The following is a 17,921-nucleotide window of genomic DNA, read 5'->3' on the forward strand; positions in this document are numbered from 1 at the left end:
ACAAAAATCAGAGTAATGGACTTTTCTATCACTGCTTTAGACACTGAGTTGTAAAGAACTGAGGGTTTTCTAGCCTTGTAATCCTTTTCACAAGGTAGTAAATTATTGGAGGCTTGCTGAAAAGTAAACATAAAAGTCAAAGCATATCATTTTTCAGCACTTCTTTTGATGAAATGCTGGTATCATTTGTGAACAGGAATTTCACACATTTTCTTTTCTGACTTGGCCTTTGAAAAAGTAGCATTAATTTGTCACATAGCAAGTGGTGCAATGCTGCCTGAAATCTTTTTTGGACCAAGATGAAATATAAATAAATACATTTAAGAATATGGTGCAGTAATGTAGATAATTGTGCACAATTTATTGCCATTTTATATATTACCCACATTTTGCCTTATAAATAAAATATGAATAGCTGCACCACTGTCTTTTCAATTCGTACATTTTTGGTATACTTTGTGAATGCTAGAGTCACTATTGGATCATTTAATTCAATACATTTAAAATAATGTCCCAATCCAAAAAACTTTAGACTGCAGCAAAGGGCTTTCTTTCTAGAAACTTGACATTGAATTTTATTTCCATTTAGGTATTAATTCAAACCTTGGATCACCTCTTCTATTTTATTCTATTCTTGCCTGGATTATGGAAATGAGAGTAGCACTGATTTCAGCATTTGAGATTAGGATTCTTCAAATCTGCCAAATCTTGCCAGTGCACCCCGCTAAGTCAGCCCCAGGCAGGCTGCAGAGTGTGCTCCCACATGTGGTTTGGGGACAAGGATGAGCTCAGCAAGCCCAGTCTATTTATTAGATTGATAGAACATACGGATCTCCCATTTCATTGCATTGCTCCTTGGTTTTTAGCAAAGTAATTTAATTTTTATAATTGGCAAAGCAATACAGTAATTTACCTGTCCCAGTGAGTATGCTTAGTGAATGTGTACTCAGCTGTTTAAACTCTCACCTAGCCTTCCTGTATTAGGAGGATATTGAAAGAGACAAGCTATCTACTGCTGTATCCAAAGGCTACTTGTGATAATTTGCCGCAGTTACAGAGATACTTATGTTTTTACTTGGATTCTAAGGAAGCTTTATTCAAATACCCATTTTTCTGGACCAGATACTATAAAGCTTCCTACACAAGTTTACATCACTCTAAGCAAAATTAAAATGTGAAAAATCAGCATTTATACAGAAGCTTGGGAACACAGAAACTCTCTTCTGTGATCACACTTCATCACTTCCTACCCTTCCCACTGAATCATCAGGGCTTCAGGCTGTTTGCCGGCACTCGGGCCACACACAGCCCTTGCCATTCTCCCAATGCGTTAGTTCCCAAAGGTCTTCACTGCTTGTCATTCCCAGCCTGAGCCCAAGGTTGTTCATTTCAATTCTGTCCTTTTGGATCTTTGACTCCTCTAACCATGCCAGTTCACAAATCTGGGCCAGCCCCACAATCCACAGATCAGAACGCCCAACCTCTAACCCTGTTGATTGGATCCACAGAGATCCTTGACTTTAACCAATCCTCTTTACTTCCTGGAAGCCCTTTTATTAATTTCTTTTTGAGTCCTACTGTATTTTTCTAGATCAGCGCTGTCCAATAGAAATATAATGTGAACCACATATGTAATTAAAAATTTTCTAGTGGTCACATTAAAAAGTAAAAAGAGGGCTTCCCTGGTGGCGCAGTGGTTAAGAATCCGCCTGCCAATGCAGGAGACATGGGTTTGAGCCCTGGTCCGGGAAGATCCCACATGCCGCGGAGCAACTAAGCCCGTGCGCCGCAACTACTGAGCCTGCGCTCTAGAGCCCAAGAGCCACAACTACTGAGCCCGCGTGCCACAACTACTGAAGCGCGTGTACCTAGAGCCTGTGCTTCGCAACAAGAGAAGCCAGCGCAACAAGCAGCCCAAGCACCACAACAAAGAGTAACCCCCGCTTGCCGCAACTAGAGAGAAGCCCACGCACAGCAACAAAGACCCAATGCAGCCAAAAATAAATAAATAAATAAATTTATTTAAAAAAATAAGTAAAAAGAAACAGGTAGAATTACTTTTGATAATACACTGTATTTAATCCAGCATATCTAGAGTATTAGCCTTTCAACAACAGAAAATCAATATAAAAAGCATTAATGAGATACTTTTTTACGTCCTTTTTTGTACTAAGTCTGAAATCTGACATGTACTTTACACTTGCAATATGTTTAATTGAGACTAGCCACATTGCAAGTGCTCAGTAGCTACTGTGACTCATCACTACTATATTGAACAGCGCAGGTCTGGACCTCTCCTAATCTCTTCAAGCTCTACTCCTATTCTCCTCAGTCTCAGGGGGACCTCATGACTCATTTTCCAGGGAAAACTTGAATAAATCTACCCCGAGCCACTTGATATTATACCCTATCCACCTCAACATATATCTGTAGCCACACCAATACTTTGACGAAATGTTTCTCCATCCTTCCCCACCCTGTCATTCTTTTTCCTTCTTTGAAAAGAAAGAGCTGTGACTGATCCCATCCTTCCCCACCTTCTCTGAGACTTTGCTCAAACAAATATCTTCTCTTTTCGGGGATCTTCACTCCTCCCTTTTCACTAACATTCCCAGGTTTGCTCAACCTTAAGATTTGCTTGTTGCTACTCCCAAAACTACCATTTTCTTTTCCATCTTCTTTATTACTTTGAACTTCCCACCACTGACCCAAACCTTTACAGTAGGGCTTCCATCCTCACCAGCACCTAACACCACTCTCCCCCCAGTTCTGAGTGACTCCCCAGTCTTCAAAACCAGTGGTCCTTTCTCATTTCCCTCATTGCATCTACCGCATTCCACGCTGTAGCCTACCCCTTCTGAAAGGTTCCTTCTTCTTTACTGCCAACCCCTTTCTTCTGGAAGTTTCCTTCTTCTTGACTGCCCTAACCAACACTCTTGTGGGACCCTTTCTAATACCCAGACGGGACTCCTTTTACAGCTTTACTCAATCCTTTGAATCCTTAACTATGGTTCATCCCTTATTACATCTGTTAGTTTCTCCTCTCTTGGAGGTTTTCTCTACTTTCATGGCTTCAATCATCATTTCTACTCAGAATACACCCAAATGTAAATATTCAACCCTCTTAGCTAAATGCCATTCCTGCACTTCCAATTCTTTACTGTACATATCCATCTGAATATCACATGGATATTACTGTCCGTTTTAACTCAGGGCTACTGTGACAAAGCCTATAAAAAGAAATCATTTTATTTCCAAGCCTCTAAAAAATTAATAAGTATTGTGTGTAATTGTCAGTTACATCTCATTTGTGATCCCTGTCCCATCTCTGCCCCAGGCTGTGTCAAGATGCCCTGCTTGATGTCATCACAGCAGAACCTGGAGGTATAAAAACAAGTGTTAGCTTTTTCCCAAACCAGTTCTCCCTCAGATTTCCTATTTTTGTCAGTGATATTAATCACTCTGTCACCCAGCTTTGAAATGTTGCTTTCACCCTTAATTAGTTCTTCCTCCTTTCTCCCACAGCTAATTAGTCACCATTCTTGTCAACCAATCCTTCATAATATTTCCCTGTATCCACCTCATCTCCTTAACAAATTGTTAGCCACATTCTCAAACCATCCCACAACCTCTTTCATCAATTCCAGTACTGTCCCTTCTTTGAACTCAACTTTTGCCACCTCTGACAACACAAGGTATATTGGCATTGATGCAGCATTAAAAAAAAAAAAAAAGTTCAGTCTTCCCATCTAGATCTTAAGTTAACATAAAAGCAGGAACAAAATGTTATGACCTCTTCATTCCTGTGTTTACTAAATAAACAGAAGACCAATAACTGTTTACTGTTGATAATGACTTGATTGCCCTTACCAAAAAAAAAAAATCACTATAAATATCTAGCTCTGGAAGCAGATTGAAATATAATCAAGTTGCCCCAAATTAATTTTGCATACTTTGGGGGACAGTTAACATTCAACCACATAACATGCGAGAGGCAACTGGGTTTTTTTTTGTTTTTTTTTTTGTTTTTGCGGTACGCGGGCCTCTCACTGTTGTGGCCTCTCCCGTTGCAGAGCATGGGCTCCGGACGCGCAGGCTCAGCAGCCATGGCTCACGGGCCCAGCTGCTCCGCGGCATGTGGGATCTTCCTGGACCGGGGCACGAACCCGTGTCCCCTGTATCGGCAGGTGGACTCTCAACCACTGTGCCACCAGGGAAGCCCGGCAACATTTTTTGAAAACATCAAACTTAGGGTTTGATCTTGTTTCTCCTATTAAATAGTCAGTATGCGAGTTTCTTAACTTCTAGTTTCCTTGCCTGTTATACACCTGTGTAATGGAGTTTATTGTGAGGTTTAAATGAACTAATATCTGAAAGTGCTTTGAACATTTCAGAATCTGTAAGTAGAGAATCATGTCACAAAGTACCCAGAATCAACATCCATTGATGTTTTAAGATACAACTTTTGTTGACTTCCCAATTAGAAACCTCCAGCAATTTTATCAAGTTGATTGAAAGACCTGTTGTGTAATTACCCTACACCAAACTAACGTTACTTAGTTAACAGTTAATGTTCTATGCCCACAGCTTCTTCTAGTGAAGCCCCTACCTGTGCCTGCCATTCTTGGGCTTTTTGAACAGGGGTCCAAAGATTCAGAAGGTTTTTTCTAGAGGCCACATCATTTTTAACAGGTGTTATGCAATTTGTTAAGTGGGGATTCACTTGAACATAGTAAATTGTGTCTCCTCTTTGCCTGAAAACTACTTGCAGTGTCTCCGTGCCCCTTTACATCATCTCAGATGGGTAAGCCTACCATCCCTAGCACTGTGTACCCCCATAGCACAGATCATGCTGTCTTATAATGTGTTTATTTCTAAACGTGTCTGCCATGGGAATCTGTGGGCATCATAAAACAGAAGATTACAATTTATTTATTTACATATGTTTTCTTTTTTAAACAGTTCATTTATTTTGATATACCTGGCACTTAGCACAAAGCATGGCACTTAGTACTTGCTCAATAAATACTGAATAAATGAGCAAATGTGGAAGAGGTAACACTGCAGGTGATGGTGATGTTTTAGTCTCCTTTTTATTCTCCTTCCCCACTCCCCTACACTTAAACTAAGAGGCTCCTAGCCCACAGGGGCCTTTAGGCCTGCTGGTCTAGACTTAGGCCTAGGCTTACCTCAATTTGTTGTCTCCAGAGCCACTCACACCCAGGGGGGAGCAAGGCTTCTGTGGAGATCCCTTCTTCTCCCACTTCTGTCATCAGGGGCCCAGGGGTTTCTTGTGTCATGTCTTCCCAAAGATTACTCTTCTCTGCCTGAAAAGAAAGAAACCATTTGTTACTTGCCTAATTGAAGAATAAATTTGCATACATTCTTCAACAAGTCTTCTATGCTTTTTTCATAATCTAGTGACTGGAATATTTAAAATATTTCCATTTTGTATCATATTTGAAGCACCATGGCTTTATTCTTTTGAATTTAATTTTTTGTTTCTGAGTTGAAAGAGGCAAATAACTGAATGATAGGTGTGATGTAGATTTTAAAGCTTGTATTCCAGATTTTTTAAGTCACAAGAATGTAAGTGAACAAATCATATGATTACAAAATGGTTTAATCCAAATTCCAGGTATTCTTGAGAAAGCTACTAACCCTTCAGTTTTGCACATTTTAGAGGCAGACCATATCTCTATTCAGAAGCCTTTGGCATTAGCTGGGGTCTCCCAGACCTGCTGCCATGCTTCTGAAGGTTCCACTTCTCCAGAACCTCTGTTTTCCTTGTTGCTGCCCCTTGTCAGCAGCAGGGCCATGTGTACGACTGATGTGCTCATCTACGGGCCACCATTGAGACACTGAATTGTAAGCAGGGCATCAAGATGCGTACAATCAATGCCATCCAAAAGAAGCAAACAGGTACTTCACAGAGTCCTCTGAATTTTCAATCTTGTTTCAAAGTCACATAATTAAGGCCACTGTACAGATGTAGCCCACTGAGATTCACTCAGAGAGATATTGTCACTGGAGGTTCAACAGCCTATTCTTATCTGTGAATTTACTGATTGACCTCAGGGATAGAAAAGATTCTTCCAAAGCAAAATGGGATGACAGTAAGTGCTGTGGGAATAGCGCTGTGTCTGTTCATCTGTGTTTAGGAATCCAAAAGCTGGTGAGAACCTGTAGCAACTGTGGCTTTGCAGAAGGGGCTGCAACAGCTCCCCCAGTGGTACTGCCAGTGTTAACTGGTGTGTGTTATGTGTGTCTCCTCCCTACAGCTATTGACCTGCTGTACTGGAGGGACATCAAGCAGACGGGGATAGTGTTTGGGAGCTTCCTGCTGCTACTCTTCTCCCTGACCCAGTTCAGCGTTGTGAGTGTCGTGGCCTACCTGGCCCTTGCTGCGCTCTCAGCCACCATCAGTTTCCGCATCTACAAGTCTGTTTTACAAGCTGTGCAGAAAACCGACGAGGGTCACCCTTTCAAGTGAGTGCCCCCACCAGACCAGCCCTTGCCCCACCTCTCACGTGGCTCTTTCGTCTGCCTCTATTTCAGCTCCTGTGCACTGTGGGTTGTGCTTCTCTGACACCTAACAGGCCTCATAGAGTCTCCTTTAATGCTCTCTCTCTTTTAATACCTAATGTTTCTGTTAAATTTCTAAAACAAACTCATTTATCTCTATTCTAACCCTTACTGATTTATTAGTAGTAATAAAGTAACCCTTTATTACTACTAATTAAATAGTAAATATTTATCTTTAATTTAAATTTATATAATTTATATAATATAAATTCTTGTGTGTTAATTTATGAAATGTGAAAACATTAAATTTATATTTAATTTTATATTATTACTAATAATAATCATAATTCATTATATGTATACAATGTTTTATAGTTTGAAGTGTTTCAACAATTATTCCTCCCAACTCTCTGAAGAAGGCAGAACATTATAATCCCTATTCACAGATGGAAAAACAGAGGTTCTAAGAAGTAAAGTGACTTGCCCAAAGTCACATGGCAGTAAATAGCACAGAGCCAGGACTGGAGTGTTTGGATTTTTATTTCTCTGCTCTTTCCAGAAGTTTAAAATCAAAGGGCCAAACTTCTGAGGGATGCAAGGTTCGTGAACAGTATTATGCACCCTCTTCCATATTTTTATACAGGGGAAGTCTTACTAGAATGAACACTGAAGAGGAGGATTTTTTTAAGGCAGTGTATTAAGAGGATATATGAAATGTGGCAGAGGGAGATGTTAGCACTTCCAGCTGCATGCTCCCTAACTCCACCCCAATTTAGTTGTGAGTATAGCTTGTAAGCCCCAGGTATTTTAGCACTGACTGTCAGAGTCACCCCCTCACCTGGTGCTGGCCCCAGAGTGCAGGCCCCACTACAGGTGTCCTCACCTCCTGGAACTGACGGATATTTCTGCATCCCGAATGAGACCTGTAGATACTGCTGCATGATGGCTTCTGAGCCAGCCCCAGTAATTCACTGGGGATGCCTCTGAATCCTTCCTGGCTCACCCTCACCAGTCAGCTGAATCAAGGTGTCAGGGCACCAGGCTCTTAAAAGAGGGAAAAGACTCCTGTGTTATGGGGCCTTGTTGACAAAAGGGAAAATGCCATGTTTCAGACTTCTGTTCCCAGCCTCTGGTTCCTGGCCTCAGTGTCAAACATAGTTACAGTCTGATCTTTCTCACCCTTGGGATGTATTTGGCCGCCTTCTAATGCAGAGTTAATGGGTTTTCTGGGCCATAACTTGGTTACACATGTTCCCATCCCAAAAGTGGGAAGAATGGAGAAGTGGAGTGTTATTTTACCAGGGTGAACACTATGCCTACTTCAGTGACCCTAGCCTGTGACCAGTATCCACACTGTTAAGAGTCCTGCCCTGCCCCAGCCCCTATCCTTAGCCATCTGAGAGAGGCTGGTTTCTGCCATGTTCTTGGATCCAAGCCTGTCAAGTTACACTGAGAACTCATCTCTCACTTCTCTTATTTCTTCTGTAACTACCCAGTTGTAGGACCAAGAGTCCAACTGTAATTAGCTCAACTACTTTATCTTCCATTAGGAGACATTTAAAATGTAAAACACCCCTTTGGCTGAATTGTTTTTATCAGCAAAAGGAATATATAACTCAGTACATTTTGAATCAAAACATATTATCTAGACAAATCAGTTTTTCTATTTTTTTCTAAAAAGCCAAGCATATAAACATAAATTCTCTAAAACTCAAGCCAAATTCTGTTTTACTCTTTTCTCCTCAATCCTCAGAGTTAGGTGAGCACTTTAAAAACTCTAGAAATATCCTCAAAATAGACAACATCGTAGAGTGGGGGAAGGAGAGAGAGAGGATGGGCCTGGGGAAGGGGGGAAATGGCCAAAGCAGGAGGATGGATTGATTTTTATATACTTGAAGAGTTTATCTACCCAAGAGTTCAAATTAACCATTTGAACAAATGGAAAATGCAATTACTAAAAATACCATTCTTACTAGAACCAGTGAGCATTTTAATATGGTGCAGCTCCTTGCATTTTCAGAGTTCTCTAGATAAAACCTGAAAGTACTTTCCAGAATTTAAATATGAAATCTTAGAGTTTTGATGACAGATAATAATTGGCAGCTAGGATTTTCAGATATCTCAGTTATTTAAAAAGACAATTCATCTTCATGCAGCCAAGAAGAAAGGAAGACTTTCACAATTGCCTGGTGGGCCAGAGATATACAGAGAATTCAGCAAATGAGCTGGTTTGGATTGACTTTTCTCTGTTCTCAGCCAGTTGCTCTGAATTATCAGCTCACACTGTAATGTTGCCTATGGGAGACAGAAGCAGTCAGAGTGCCCCACTAAGTGCCGTGATTCCTGTGTTCCCCAATGCACCGGCTGTGTGTGTGTGTGGTGCCCTGTAGCCTTCTGGCTGGCATGAATCCTTCAGGATGACCGGGCTGTTATCCTCAGGGTTGGAAAAGGAAAACTTCGCTGTTTCAGGATTCCCTTTGATGGAGTTCTCTGTGGGGGTCCTTTGTTGACAGGGCCTACTTGGAGCTTGAGATCACGCTGTCTCAGGAGCAGATTCAGAAGTACACAGACTGCCTGCAATTCTATGTGAACAACACGCTTAAAGAACTGAGAAGGCTCTTCCTTGTCCAGGACCTGGTGGATTCCTTAAAAGTACGATTGCTTAAGACGTTCCGTTTGACGGCCTTGGTTTTATTTTCCCTAACGGTGTAACATTATAAACTGCGACACAATGGAGAATAAAATAACAAGTGCTAATTATATTCTAGAGTCAGAAAATCTCCAGCTGTACAGTACCATGGAGCTCATCCAGTCTAATCCCCTCATTTTACAGATGCTGGAACTATGGTTCAGAGAGATTAAGATACTTGCCTGAGGTTGCCAAGTGAGTCACTGATAGAGCTGGGATCAAACCCAGGTCACACAGCTTCTAGTTCTGTACTTTTTACAATATCCCAGGTTGCTTCTCCTTACCATTTTCAATTCCTCAATTTCCTAAAATTATTTTAAAAATAAAAATCTAGTTTAGGGAATGTAAAAAATATATATGCTTTTTCTTTGAAATGCTGGACTCTGCTAATAATAAGACATGTGGGCTATGAGACTGAACCCCTGAGGGTAGAGGACTTTGGGCACTTGGGTGTTATTCCTGGTGCCATCATTGAACTCATCAGGTTTCTTTGAACAAGCTGCTATGACCACCCCGTGGCTTACATGTAAAACCGAAGTCAATCAATCATGATTCAACAGGGCCATGAGCAGAGGGGTGGGAGCCCAGGCAAGGATGTTTTGAGTTCCCCGTTCCCCGAGAGCACTTTGTACACACCAGGGAGGGGTCTCCCGTGGGCTGCTCCATAACTGAGGAAGAAAGAGCAGAAGGAAAGTGAGTGATGAGGCCTTAACCCTCAAGGTGCTTTACTGGAATAATGTCTTGGCAGGTAACGACTAAAAAAGAGATAGCAGGGCGATTTTAATTACTTACCGTAGGGCTTTTAAGGTGACATTTCTCTTGACGTTTGTAATGTAAAAATTGTGGGCTAGAATGGGGATCAGCAAACCTTATCTATAAAGGGCCATATAGTAAATATTTAAGGCTTTGCAGGCTACACAGTCTTTGTTGCAGCTACTCAACTTTGCCATTATAGCAGGAAAGCAGCCAAAGACAATATGTAAATGAATGACTGTGGCTGTGTGCTAATAAAACATTGTTTATGAATACTGAAAATTGAATTTCATATCATTTTCACATATCACAAAATGTTATTCCTGTTTTGATTTTCTTTGACTATTACAAAATGTAAAATCCATTCTTAACTGGTGGGCCCATACAAAAACAGGCAATGGCCAGTTTGCTGACCCCTGCCCTAGATTATTATTTCATTGAGTCCTTCAAATCTTACAACAGAGAGATCCAAAGGGTTCGGAGAGAAGTAAAGACAGGATCCTCTTTCAGTAATTCTGTGATGAGCTTTAAATGCTCTTACATTTTCTATTGAAACCATGACGTAGTTTGCCTCAAGTTTTAATCTAAAGAAGTCAATGAAATGAGACTCTTATCTGTCACGATGGTTTTAGAAGCTCTGATCATCATTTCATTCTTTAGTTTGCAGTCCTGATGTGGCTCCTGACTTACGTTGGCGCTCTCTTCAATGGCTTGACCCTGCTGCTCATGGGTAAGGACAGACAAGTATGTTATGTCTCCCCTCACACGTTCTGTGAGCATAAAGCTTCCTAGGCTGTTAGCCGTTAGCTTGCTTGGATGGATTCCTAGCAACAAATGCCAGATTCTGAGTCCAAAGCATTTCCCCGACCATCATAGTTCAGTTAAAGAGTATAATGTATATTACATAGTAATAATGAATTTCTTAATCTGAAGTTTTCTTCAACTGTAACTGGTTTTATTTGGCTTCAAATATATATCTGCTTCAATGGCATTTATGTGTAGAAGTTCATTTTCTTCTTAGGAGGTCATTCCCTCATTCCAGGAATAATGACTTAATATCCATGAAGGCTTCAGCATATTTTTGTTTTCCTTATGAACTAGTCCTGCCATCTTTTAGCTAGAATGCTGGCTACTGCAAATAATGTCATAATATCACATGACTATATAAAAATGTATCTATAAGCTTATTCTTACTGACAACTCTCAATTTTAATACTATATTTGTTTTTCATCCCAGCTGTGGTTTCAATGTTTACTCTACCTGTAGTGTATGTTAAGCACCAGGTAAGTTCTATGTAGTGTCAAACATTCATGTTAAGTTTTGACCTTGTGAACCTTGGATGGACTCATGATTTCTTCCTCTTTGTAGGCACAGATTGACCAATATCTGGGACTTGTGAGGACTCACATAAATGCTGTTGTGGCAAAGTAAGTTACATAGTGCAATTTATAAAAAGGAGAGACCACCTTAGGCAGGCGTTTGACTGGATTAGATAGGAATAATAAAAGGATAAGAAAATAATAGGTTGATTTATGATCATTCACTTATTTGAGGCTTATATTCACACCCTTCCTAATTATGTTATTTCGTAAATTAAGTATGAATTTTAAAACTTCCAATTAAACAAAACTTTCAGTGGTTTATTTCAGGTATAATGAAATGAATTTTAATGAATGAATGATATTAAGCTCTATCTGGGCACTGGCTCATGTCCAGGAATAAGATGGGTTGGAGGAAAGAAAGAAGCCTGATAGCCTGATTCAGGATAGTGAAATTAATTTATAACAGTTTGATCAAAATAAAAACAATTAAGTTAACATTTTCAATTTCTAAACAGTAAATATCACTAACTTTTTAAACCATTGAAATTATTTTTTAAACTTTTTTTTTTTTTTTTTTTCGCGGTACGCGGGCCTCTCACTGCTGTGGCCTCTCCCGCTGCGGAGCACAGGCTCCGGATGCACAGGCTCAGTGACCATGGCTCATGGGCCCACCTGCTCCGCGGCCTGTGGGATCTTCCTGGACCGGGGCACGAACCCGTGTCCCCTGCATCGGCAGGCAGACTCTCAACCACTGCGCCACCAGGGAAGCCCAAAACTTTTTTTAATCTTTAGAACTTTTGTTACATTTTAAATTACACCATTTCAACTCAACAAGTGTGTGTGTTTTCTTATTTTATTAACAGCATTGCTTTCCAAACCTGAGTCTTAAATAGACTCTACTTTATGGCTACTTTATATATTAGGAGATAAAGCTTCCAGTTATAAGTACCTACAGTTAATATGGTCATTAACTTAGTAGTTTTCCTTAATTCTTAAATTAGTGTTTTTAGATATGTCTTCATCTAAAATGATAGTTTTTATGTTGTCCTTATTACTCAAGATTTTGTTTTAATCAAAAGCTGACCTAGGCTTCAACTACAAATACATGTCTCAAAAAACTAGACTTTCTCTCTAGTAATCTTAGAATCATGTGGCTAGACCTAGGTGATGGTCAGAATTCAAGGAAAGTATTTTACATAGTAAAAGATGTATAAAACAAAACAAATAAGAAAAAAACAAGCAATTTAAAGTTCCTCTGCTATTTGATTTGCATATCATCAGTTACAGTTCTCTCCTGAAGTATATAAAGATTTTTGTTTTTTACTGTGTATTGTTTATATTCTTCCTCTTAAATTCATGGTGAATTTGGATCTGTATCAGATCTGTAGCACATTTCAAAATGCCTGAAATTATCAACTTGGACACAAATGCAACTAATACCTAATGAAAATCAACAAATTGAGGATATTCATTACTTTGTACTAAGAAATGGCAGCATGGTATAATGTGAAACTTGGTGTTTACTAAACCTGGGGAACCTGTTAAAAATATGAATTTCCAAACTGTACAACAGGCTTATGGAAATAGAACTCCTAGAATAAGGGTCCTGTAATCTATGTTTTAATGAACTCCCTAGGTGCCTTTTTGGCAGTTAGAACTGTGTTTAGGAACTACAGCAAAGAACACCAGAATAGGAGCTTGGAAACTGGAAGATAGAAGCTTCAGTGCTCAGTCGTCCAATACTTAGTTTGAGGATCTTGAACAAATCACATCTCTTAATTTTTTATTTGACTGATTGGTTGCTTGCTTCCAAAAAAAGACACACTTATTATTTTATGGGAACTACGTGTAACAGGCACAGAGTATAAAGAGGAATGAGATGATCCTATCCTAGCAGAGCTCTCAGAATTTAGGTGCAGACAAAACTGTAAAGACAAAACTGTAAAGAAATAACTATAAGACAGTATAAGGATGACAGTAGAGTTGCATAAAATATTAAAATGAGGGAGATAAGGAAACTACTGGTCTTACCTGGAGGGGATAACGAAGAGCTACTAAAATGAGGGCCCTTGCCAGCATGGTCAGGTTCTGCTGCAGACTTCTCTCTGTGTCCTCACATGGCAGAAGTGGAAGGAAGCTAAGAACTAAAAGAGAAACTGGGGAAGTTACGTAGTTCTTGTTACCAGAAAGGAGGAAACAGCAGTTCTTCAAAAGAATCTGTTTTGCCTGACACTAAATTTTGAAGGAGATTTCTTGGTGGGATCTTACCTCTAAGGCTCCTTCAACCTCTGAAATTCTGATTCCATGCTAGAACAACTCCACCAAAAGAACTCACACCCTTTTAGTGAAACGGTTAAGAACATGATCTTTGGAATCAGACTAGTTTGAGTCCATTTCTGGCATTTTTCAGCTATATAAGTTCATTATGCATGTTATTTGACTCCCTGAGCTTGTTTCCTTATCTATACATTGAAAAGATAACATCTATAAACTACTCTTACTTGGACATAGGAAGCACTCAATAAATATTCAATGATCATGATCATGATCATCCTCCTCCTACCGCTTAGAGATCAGTTCACGAGAGATGTGGAGGACAGTCCCAGACTGAGTCAGGAGACCTTGGTGCCCCTCCCTTCTCTATACTGAGTGGATGATGAACCTGTCCAGGTCATTTAACCTTCCTGTGTCTGAGTTTTCCAGCTCTGAAGGCTGACAAATTTAAAAAGGTAAAATAAATATTTTAGAGGAAATTAAATCTTTAAATAACTGAAAACTTAATAAGAAATCTGCCTCAAGTGAATACAACTCTCCACGTCCAGGTGAGTTGTATTCTAGGATGGTAAAACAGTCTAAAATTGGGCAGGAGCTGTCCTGATTTTCAAATGAGAAAAACAGATTCTAGAAATTACCTTTTGATGAATCGAATGCCTACTTTCAAGCAAAGTTCCAGAATGAATTAGTAAAAATGTAGGTAAATACTCAGATCGTTCTGTGATCACTAAACTGAGGGATCATACAGCTTGCTCTAGCCAGCAAGAATTTGGATTTCAGAAGGAGTACTAGAAAAGTCTTCCTGGTGTCCTTGAGGAGAAAATGGAGATGTACGGTCCAGGTGATAGCACAACTGGTAGAGTTCTAGAAGGTTGAAATAGTAGACGCTAGGGATGTTCATTAATCCATCAAATGTCCGTCTGGGCAAGGTGCAGTAATGTGACAGAGGACTCTGCCCTTGACTCCACGACTTTCCATCTCAGTATTTCACATGACTATGTGAAGACAAATCAAATATACTCATCAGAGTTCTAGGTGACACATAGCTTAGAGCAAAAGCACATTCAGAAGACCGCAAAACTCAATATTCAAAATGAATCAAGTGATCTTGAATAATGTAGAATTGTGAACTGAAATTAATAAAATGAAACTGACAGGGAAAGCAAAGTTTTATATTTAGGAAAGTCAACTTTGCAAATATAGAATGGGAAGAAGGGAAAATGAGATAGGGTACAACAGTAGCTGTGTAAAAAATACCCGAGGGGGTTTAATTGATGAATTGATCACAGCCGAATATGAGTCAATAATGTACTGAGGCATATTTTAAAAAATCTATGCAAGTTTAGATGTTATTAATAGAAGTATAAATCAAAATCAAAAGAGGCCATAGTTGTTTCATATTCCATATTGTCATTCCATATCTGTGTTAAATTTCAGAGTCTGACATATTAAGAGCTGCAGTTATATACTGGAGTAATGTCAGAAAGATGACCGGGTATTGAACTATTGGAAATCTGACAGTAATGGCGAGTGACAGCCCAGCTTCACAGGGGATGATTACTCTGGAAAAGAGATAACTTTAACCTCTTTTTTTTTTTTTGCGGTATGCGGGCCTCTCACTGTTGTGGCCTCTCCCGTTGCGGAGCACAGGCTCCGGACGCGCAGGCTCAGAGGCCATGGCTCACGGGCCCAGCCGCTCCGCGGCATGTGGGATCTTCCCGGACCGGGGCACGAACCCGTGTCCCCTGCATCGGCAGGCGGACGCTCAACCACTGCGCCACCAGGGAAACCCAAGAGATAACTTTAAAAGAACACAATAGCTATCCTCAAATATTTGGAGGTCTAACATTGTGAAAGAAGTAGTCTTCCTTTTTTTCTCTAACGAACTGTGAATGGAAAGTCCAGAAGGTCTGAGATTTGAATGAAACGTGAGGGAAAACCGTACCAATTAGAGTTGTTCAACAATGAAACCATTCGCCTCATGAAACAGTGAGCTCACTGACACTCATTCAGGTATTCACATAAAAGTTAGTTGACCATTGTTACAAATGTGGTAAAAAGGACTTCCACAATGGGAGAAGAGTAGAATTAGTTAACACCTAGTCTACTGTGGTATTCCAAAGCATTTCAAAACTAAAACATATATCTTGCACAATTTTTTTCTAATTTTTGGATTTTATTTTATTTTTATACAGCAGGTTCTTATTAGTTATCTATTTTATACATATTGGTGTATACATGTCAATCCCAATCTCCCAGTTCATCCCACTACCCCCATCACCCCTGCTACTTTCCCCCCTTGGTGTCCATACATTTGTTCTCTACATCTGTGTCTCTATTTCTGCCCTGCAGACTGGCTCATCTGAACCATTTTTCTAGGTTCCACATACATGCGTTAATGTACGATATTTGTTTTTCTCTTTCTGACTTACTTTGTATGACAGGCTCTAGATCCATCCACGTCTCTACAAATGACCCAATTTCATTCCTTTTTATGGCTGAGTAATATTCCATTGTATATATGTACCACATCTTCTTTATCCATTCGTCTGTCGGTGGGCATTTAGGTTGCTTCCATGACCTGGCCATTGTGAATAGTGCTGCAATGAACATTGGGGTGCATGTGTCTTTTTGAATTATGATTTTCTCTGGGTATATGCCCAGTAGTGGGATTACTGGGTCATATGGTAATTCTATTTTTAGGTTTTAAAGGAACCTCCATACTGTTCTCCATAGTGGCTGTATCAATTTACATTCTCACCAACAGAGCAAGAGGGTTCCCGTTTCTCCACACCCTCTCCAGCGTTCGTTGCTTGCAGATTTTCTGATGATGCCCATTCTAACTGGTGTGAGGTGATACCTCATTGAGTTTTGATTTTCATTTCTCTAATAATTAGTGATGTTGAGCAGCTTTTCATGTACTTCTTGGCCATCTATATTTCTTCTTTGGAGAAATGTCTGTTTAGGTCTTCTGCCCATTTTTGGATTCAGTTGTTTGTTTTTGTAATATTGAGCTGCAAGAGCTGTTTATATATATTTTGAAGATTAATCATTTGTCTGTTGATTTACTTGCAAATATTTTCTCCCATTCTGAGGGTTGTCTTTTCATCTTGTTTATGGTTTCCTTTGCTGTGCAAAAGCTTTGAAGTTTCATTAGGTCCCATTTGTTTATTTTTGTTTTTATTTCCATTACTCTAGGAGATGGATCAAAAAAGATCTTGCTGTGATTTATGTCAAAGAGTGTTCTTCCTATGTTTTCCTCTGAGAGTTTTATAGTGTCCAGTCTTACATTTAGGTCTCGAATCCATTTTGAGTTTATTTTTGTGTAAGGTGTTAGGGAGTGTTCTAATTTCATTCTTTTACATGTAGCTGTCCAGTTTTCCCAGCACCACTTATTGAAGAGACTGTCTTTTCTCCATTGTATATCCTTGCTTCCTTTGTCATAGATTAGTTGACCATAGGTGCGTGGGTTTATCTCTGGGCTTTCTATCCTGTTCAATTGATCTATGTTTCTGTTTTTGTGCCAGTACAATATTGTCTCGATTACTGTAGCTTTCTAGTACAGTCTGAAGTCAGGGAGTCTGATTCCTCCTGCTCCGTTTTTTTCCCTCAAGACTGCTTTGGCTATTCGGAGTCTTTGTGTCTCCATATAAATTTTTAGATTTTTTGTTCTAGTTCTGTAAAAAAAATGCCACTGGTAATTTCATAGGGATTGCACTGAATCTGTAGATTGCTTTGGGTAGTATAGTCATTTTCACAATATTGATTCTTCCAATCCAAGAACATGGTATATCTCTCCATCTGTTTGTGTCATCTTTGATTTCTTTCATCAGTGTCTTATAGTTTTCTGAGTACAAGTCTTTTACCTCCCTTGGTAAGTTTATTCCTAGGTATTTTATCTTTTCGTTGCAATGGTGAATGGGATTGTTTCCTTAATTTCTCTTTCAGATCTTTTCTTGGTAGTGTATAGGGATGCAAGAGATTTCTGTGCATTAATTTTGTATCCTGCAGTGTTACCAAATTCATTGATTAGCTCTAGTAGTTTTCTCCTGGCATTTTTAGGATTATCTATGTATAGTATCGTGTCATCTGCACACAGTGACAGTTTTACTTCTTCTTTCCAATTGGTATTCCTTTTATTTCTTTTTCCTCTCTGATTGCCATGGCTAGGACTTCCAAAACCATGTTGAATAATAGTGGCAGGAATGCACATCCTTGTTCCTGATCTTAGAGGAAATACTTTCAGTTTTTCACCATTGAGAATGATGTTGTCTGTGGGTTTGTCATATGGCCTTTATTATGATGAGGTAGGTTCCCTCTATGCCCACTTTCTGGAGAGTTTTTATCATAAATGGGT

At 39.5% G+C, this 17,921-nt stretch overlaps 1 protein-coding gene across 2 annotated transcripts in view; it reads left to right on the top strand.

Moving 5' to 3' along the window:
• Positions 1–17,921, top strand: part of RTN1 (reticulon 1) — a 239,495-nt gene that overhangs the window by 214,828 nt on the left and 6,746 nt on the right. For both annotated transcript variants that reach the window (XM_060004462.1, XM_060004463.1), the window contains 5 exons: positions 6,282–6,489; positions 9,039–9,177; positions 10,628–10,697; positions 11,205–11,251; positions 11,337–11,395. In XM_060004462.1, the coding sequence (XP_059860445.1) occupies positions 6,282–6,489; positions 9,039–9,177; positions 10,628–10,697; positions 11,205–11,251; positions 11,337–11,395 (523 nt within the window). The remainder of the gene's footprint in view (positions 1–6,281; positions 6,490–9,038; positions 9,178–10,627; positions 10,698–11,204; positions 11,252–11,336; positions 11,396–17,921) is intronic.

Source organism: Delphinus delphis, chromosome 2, assembly GCF_949987515.2.
Source record: "Delphinus delphis chromosome 2, mDelDel1.2, whole genome shotgun sequence".
NCBI classification, from domain to species: Eukaryota; Metazoa; Chordata; class Mammalia; order Artiodactyla; family Delphinidae; genus Delphinus; species Delphinus delphis.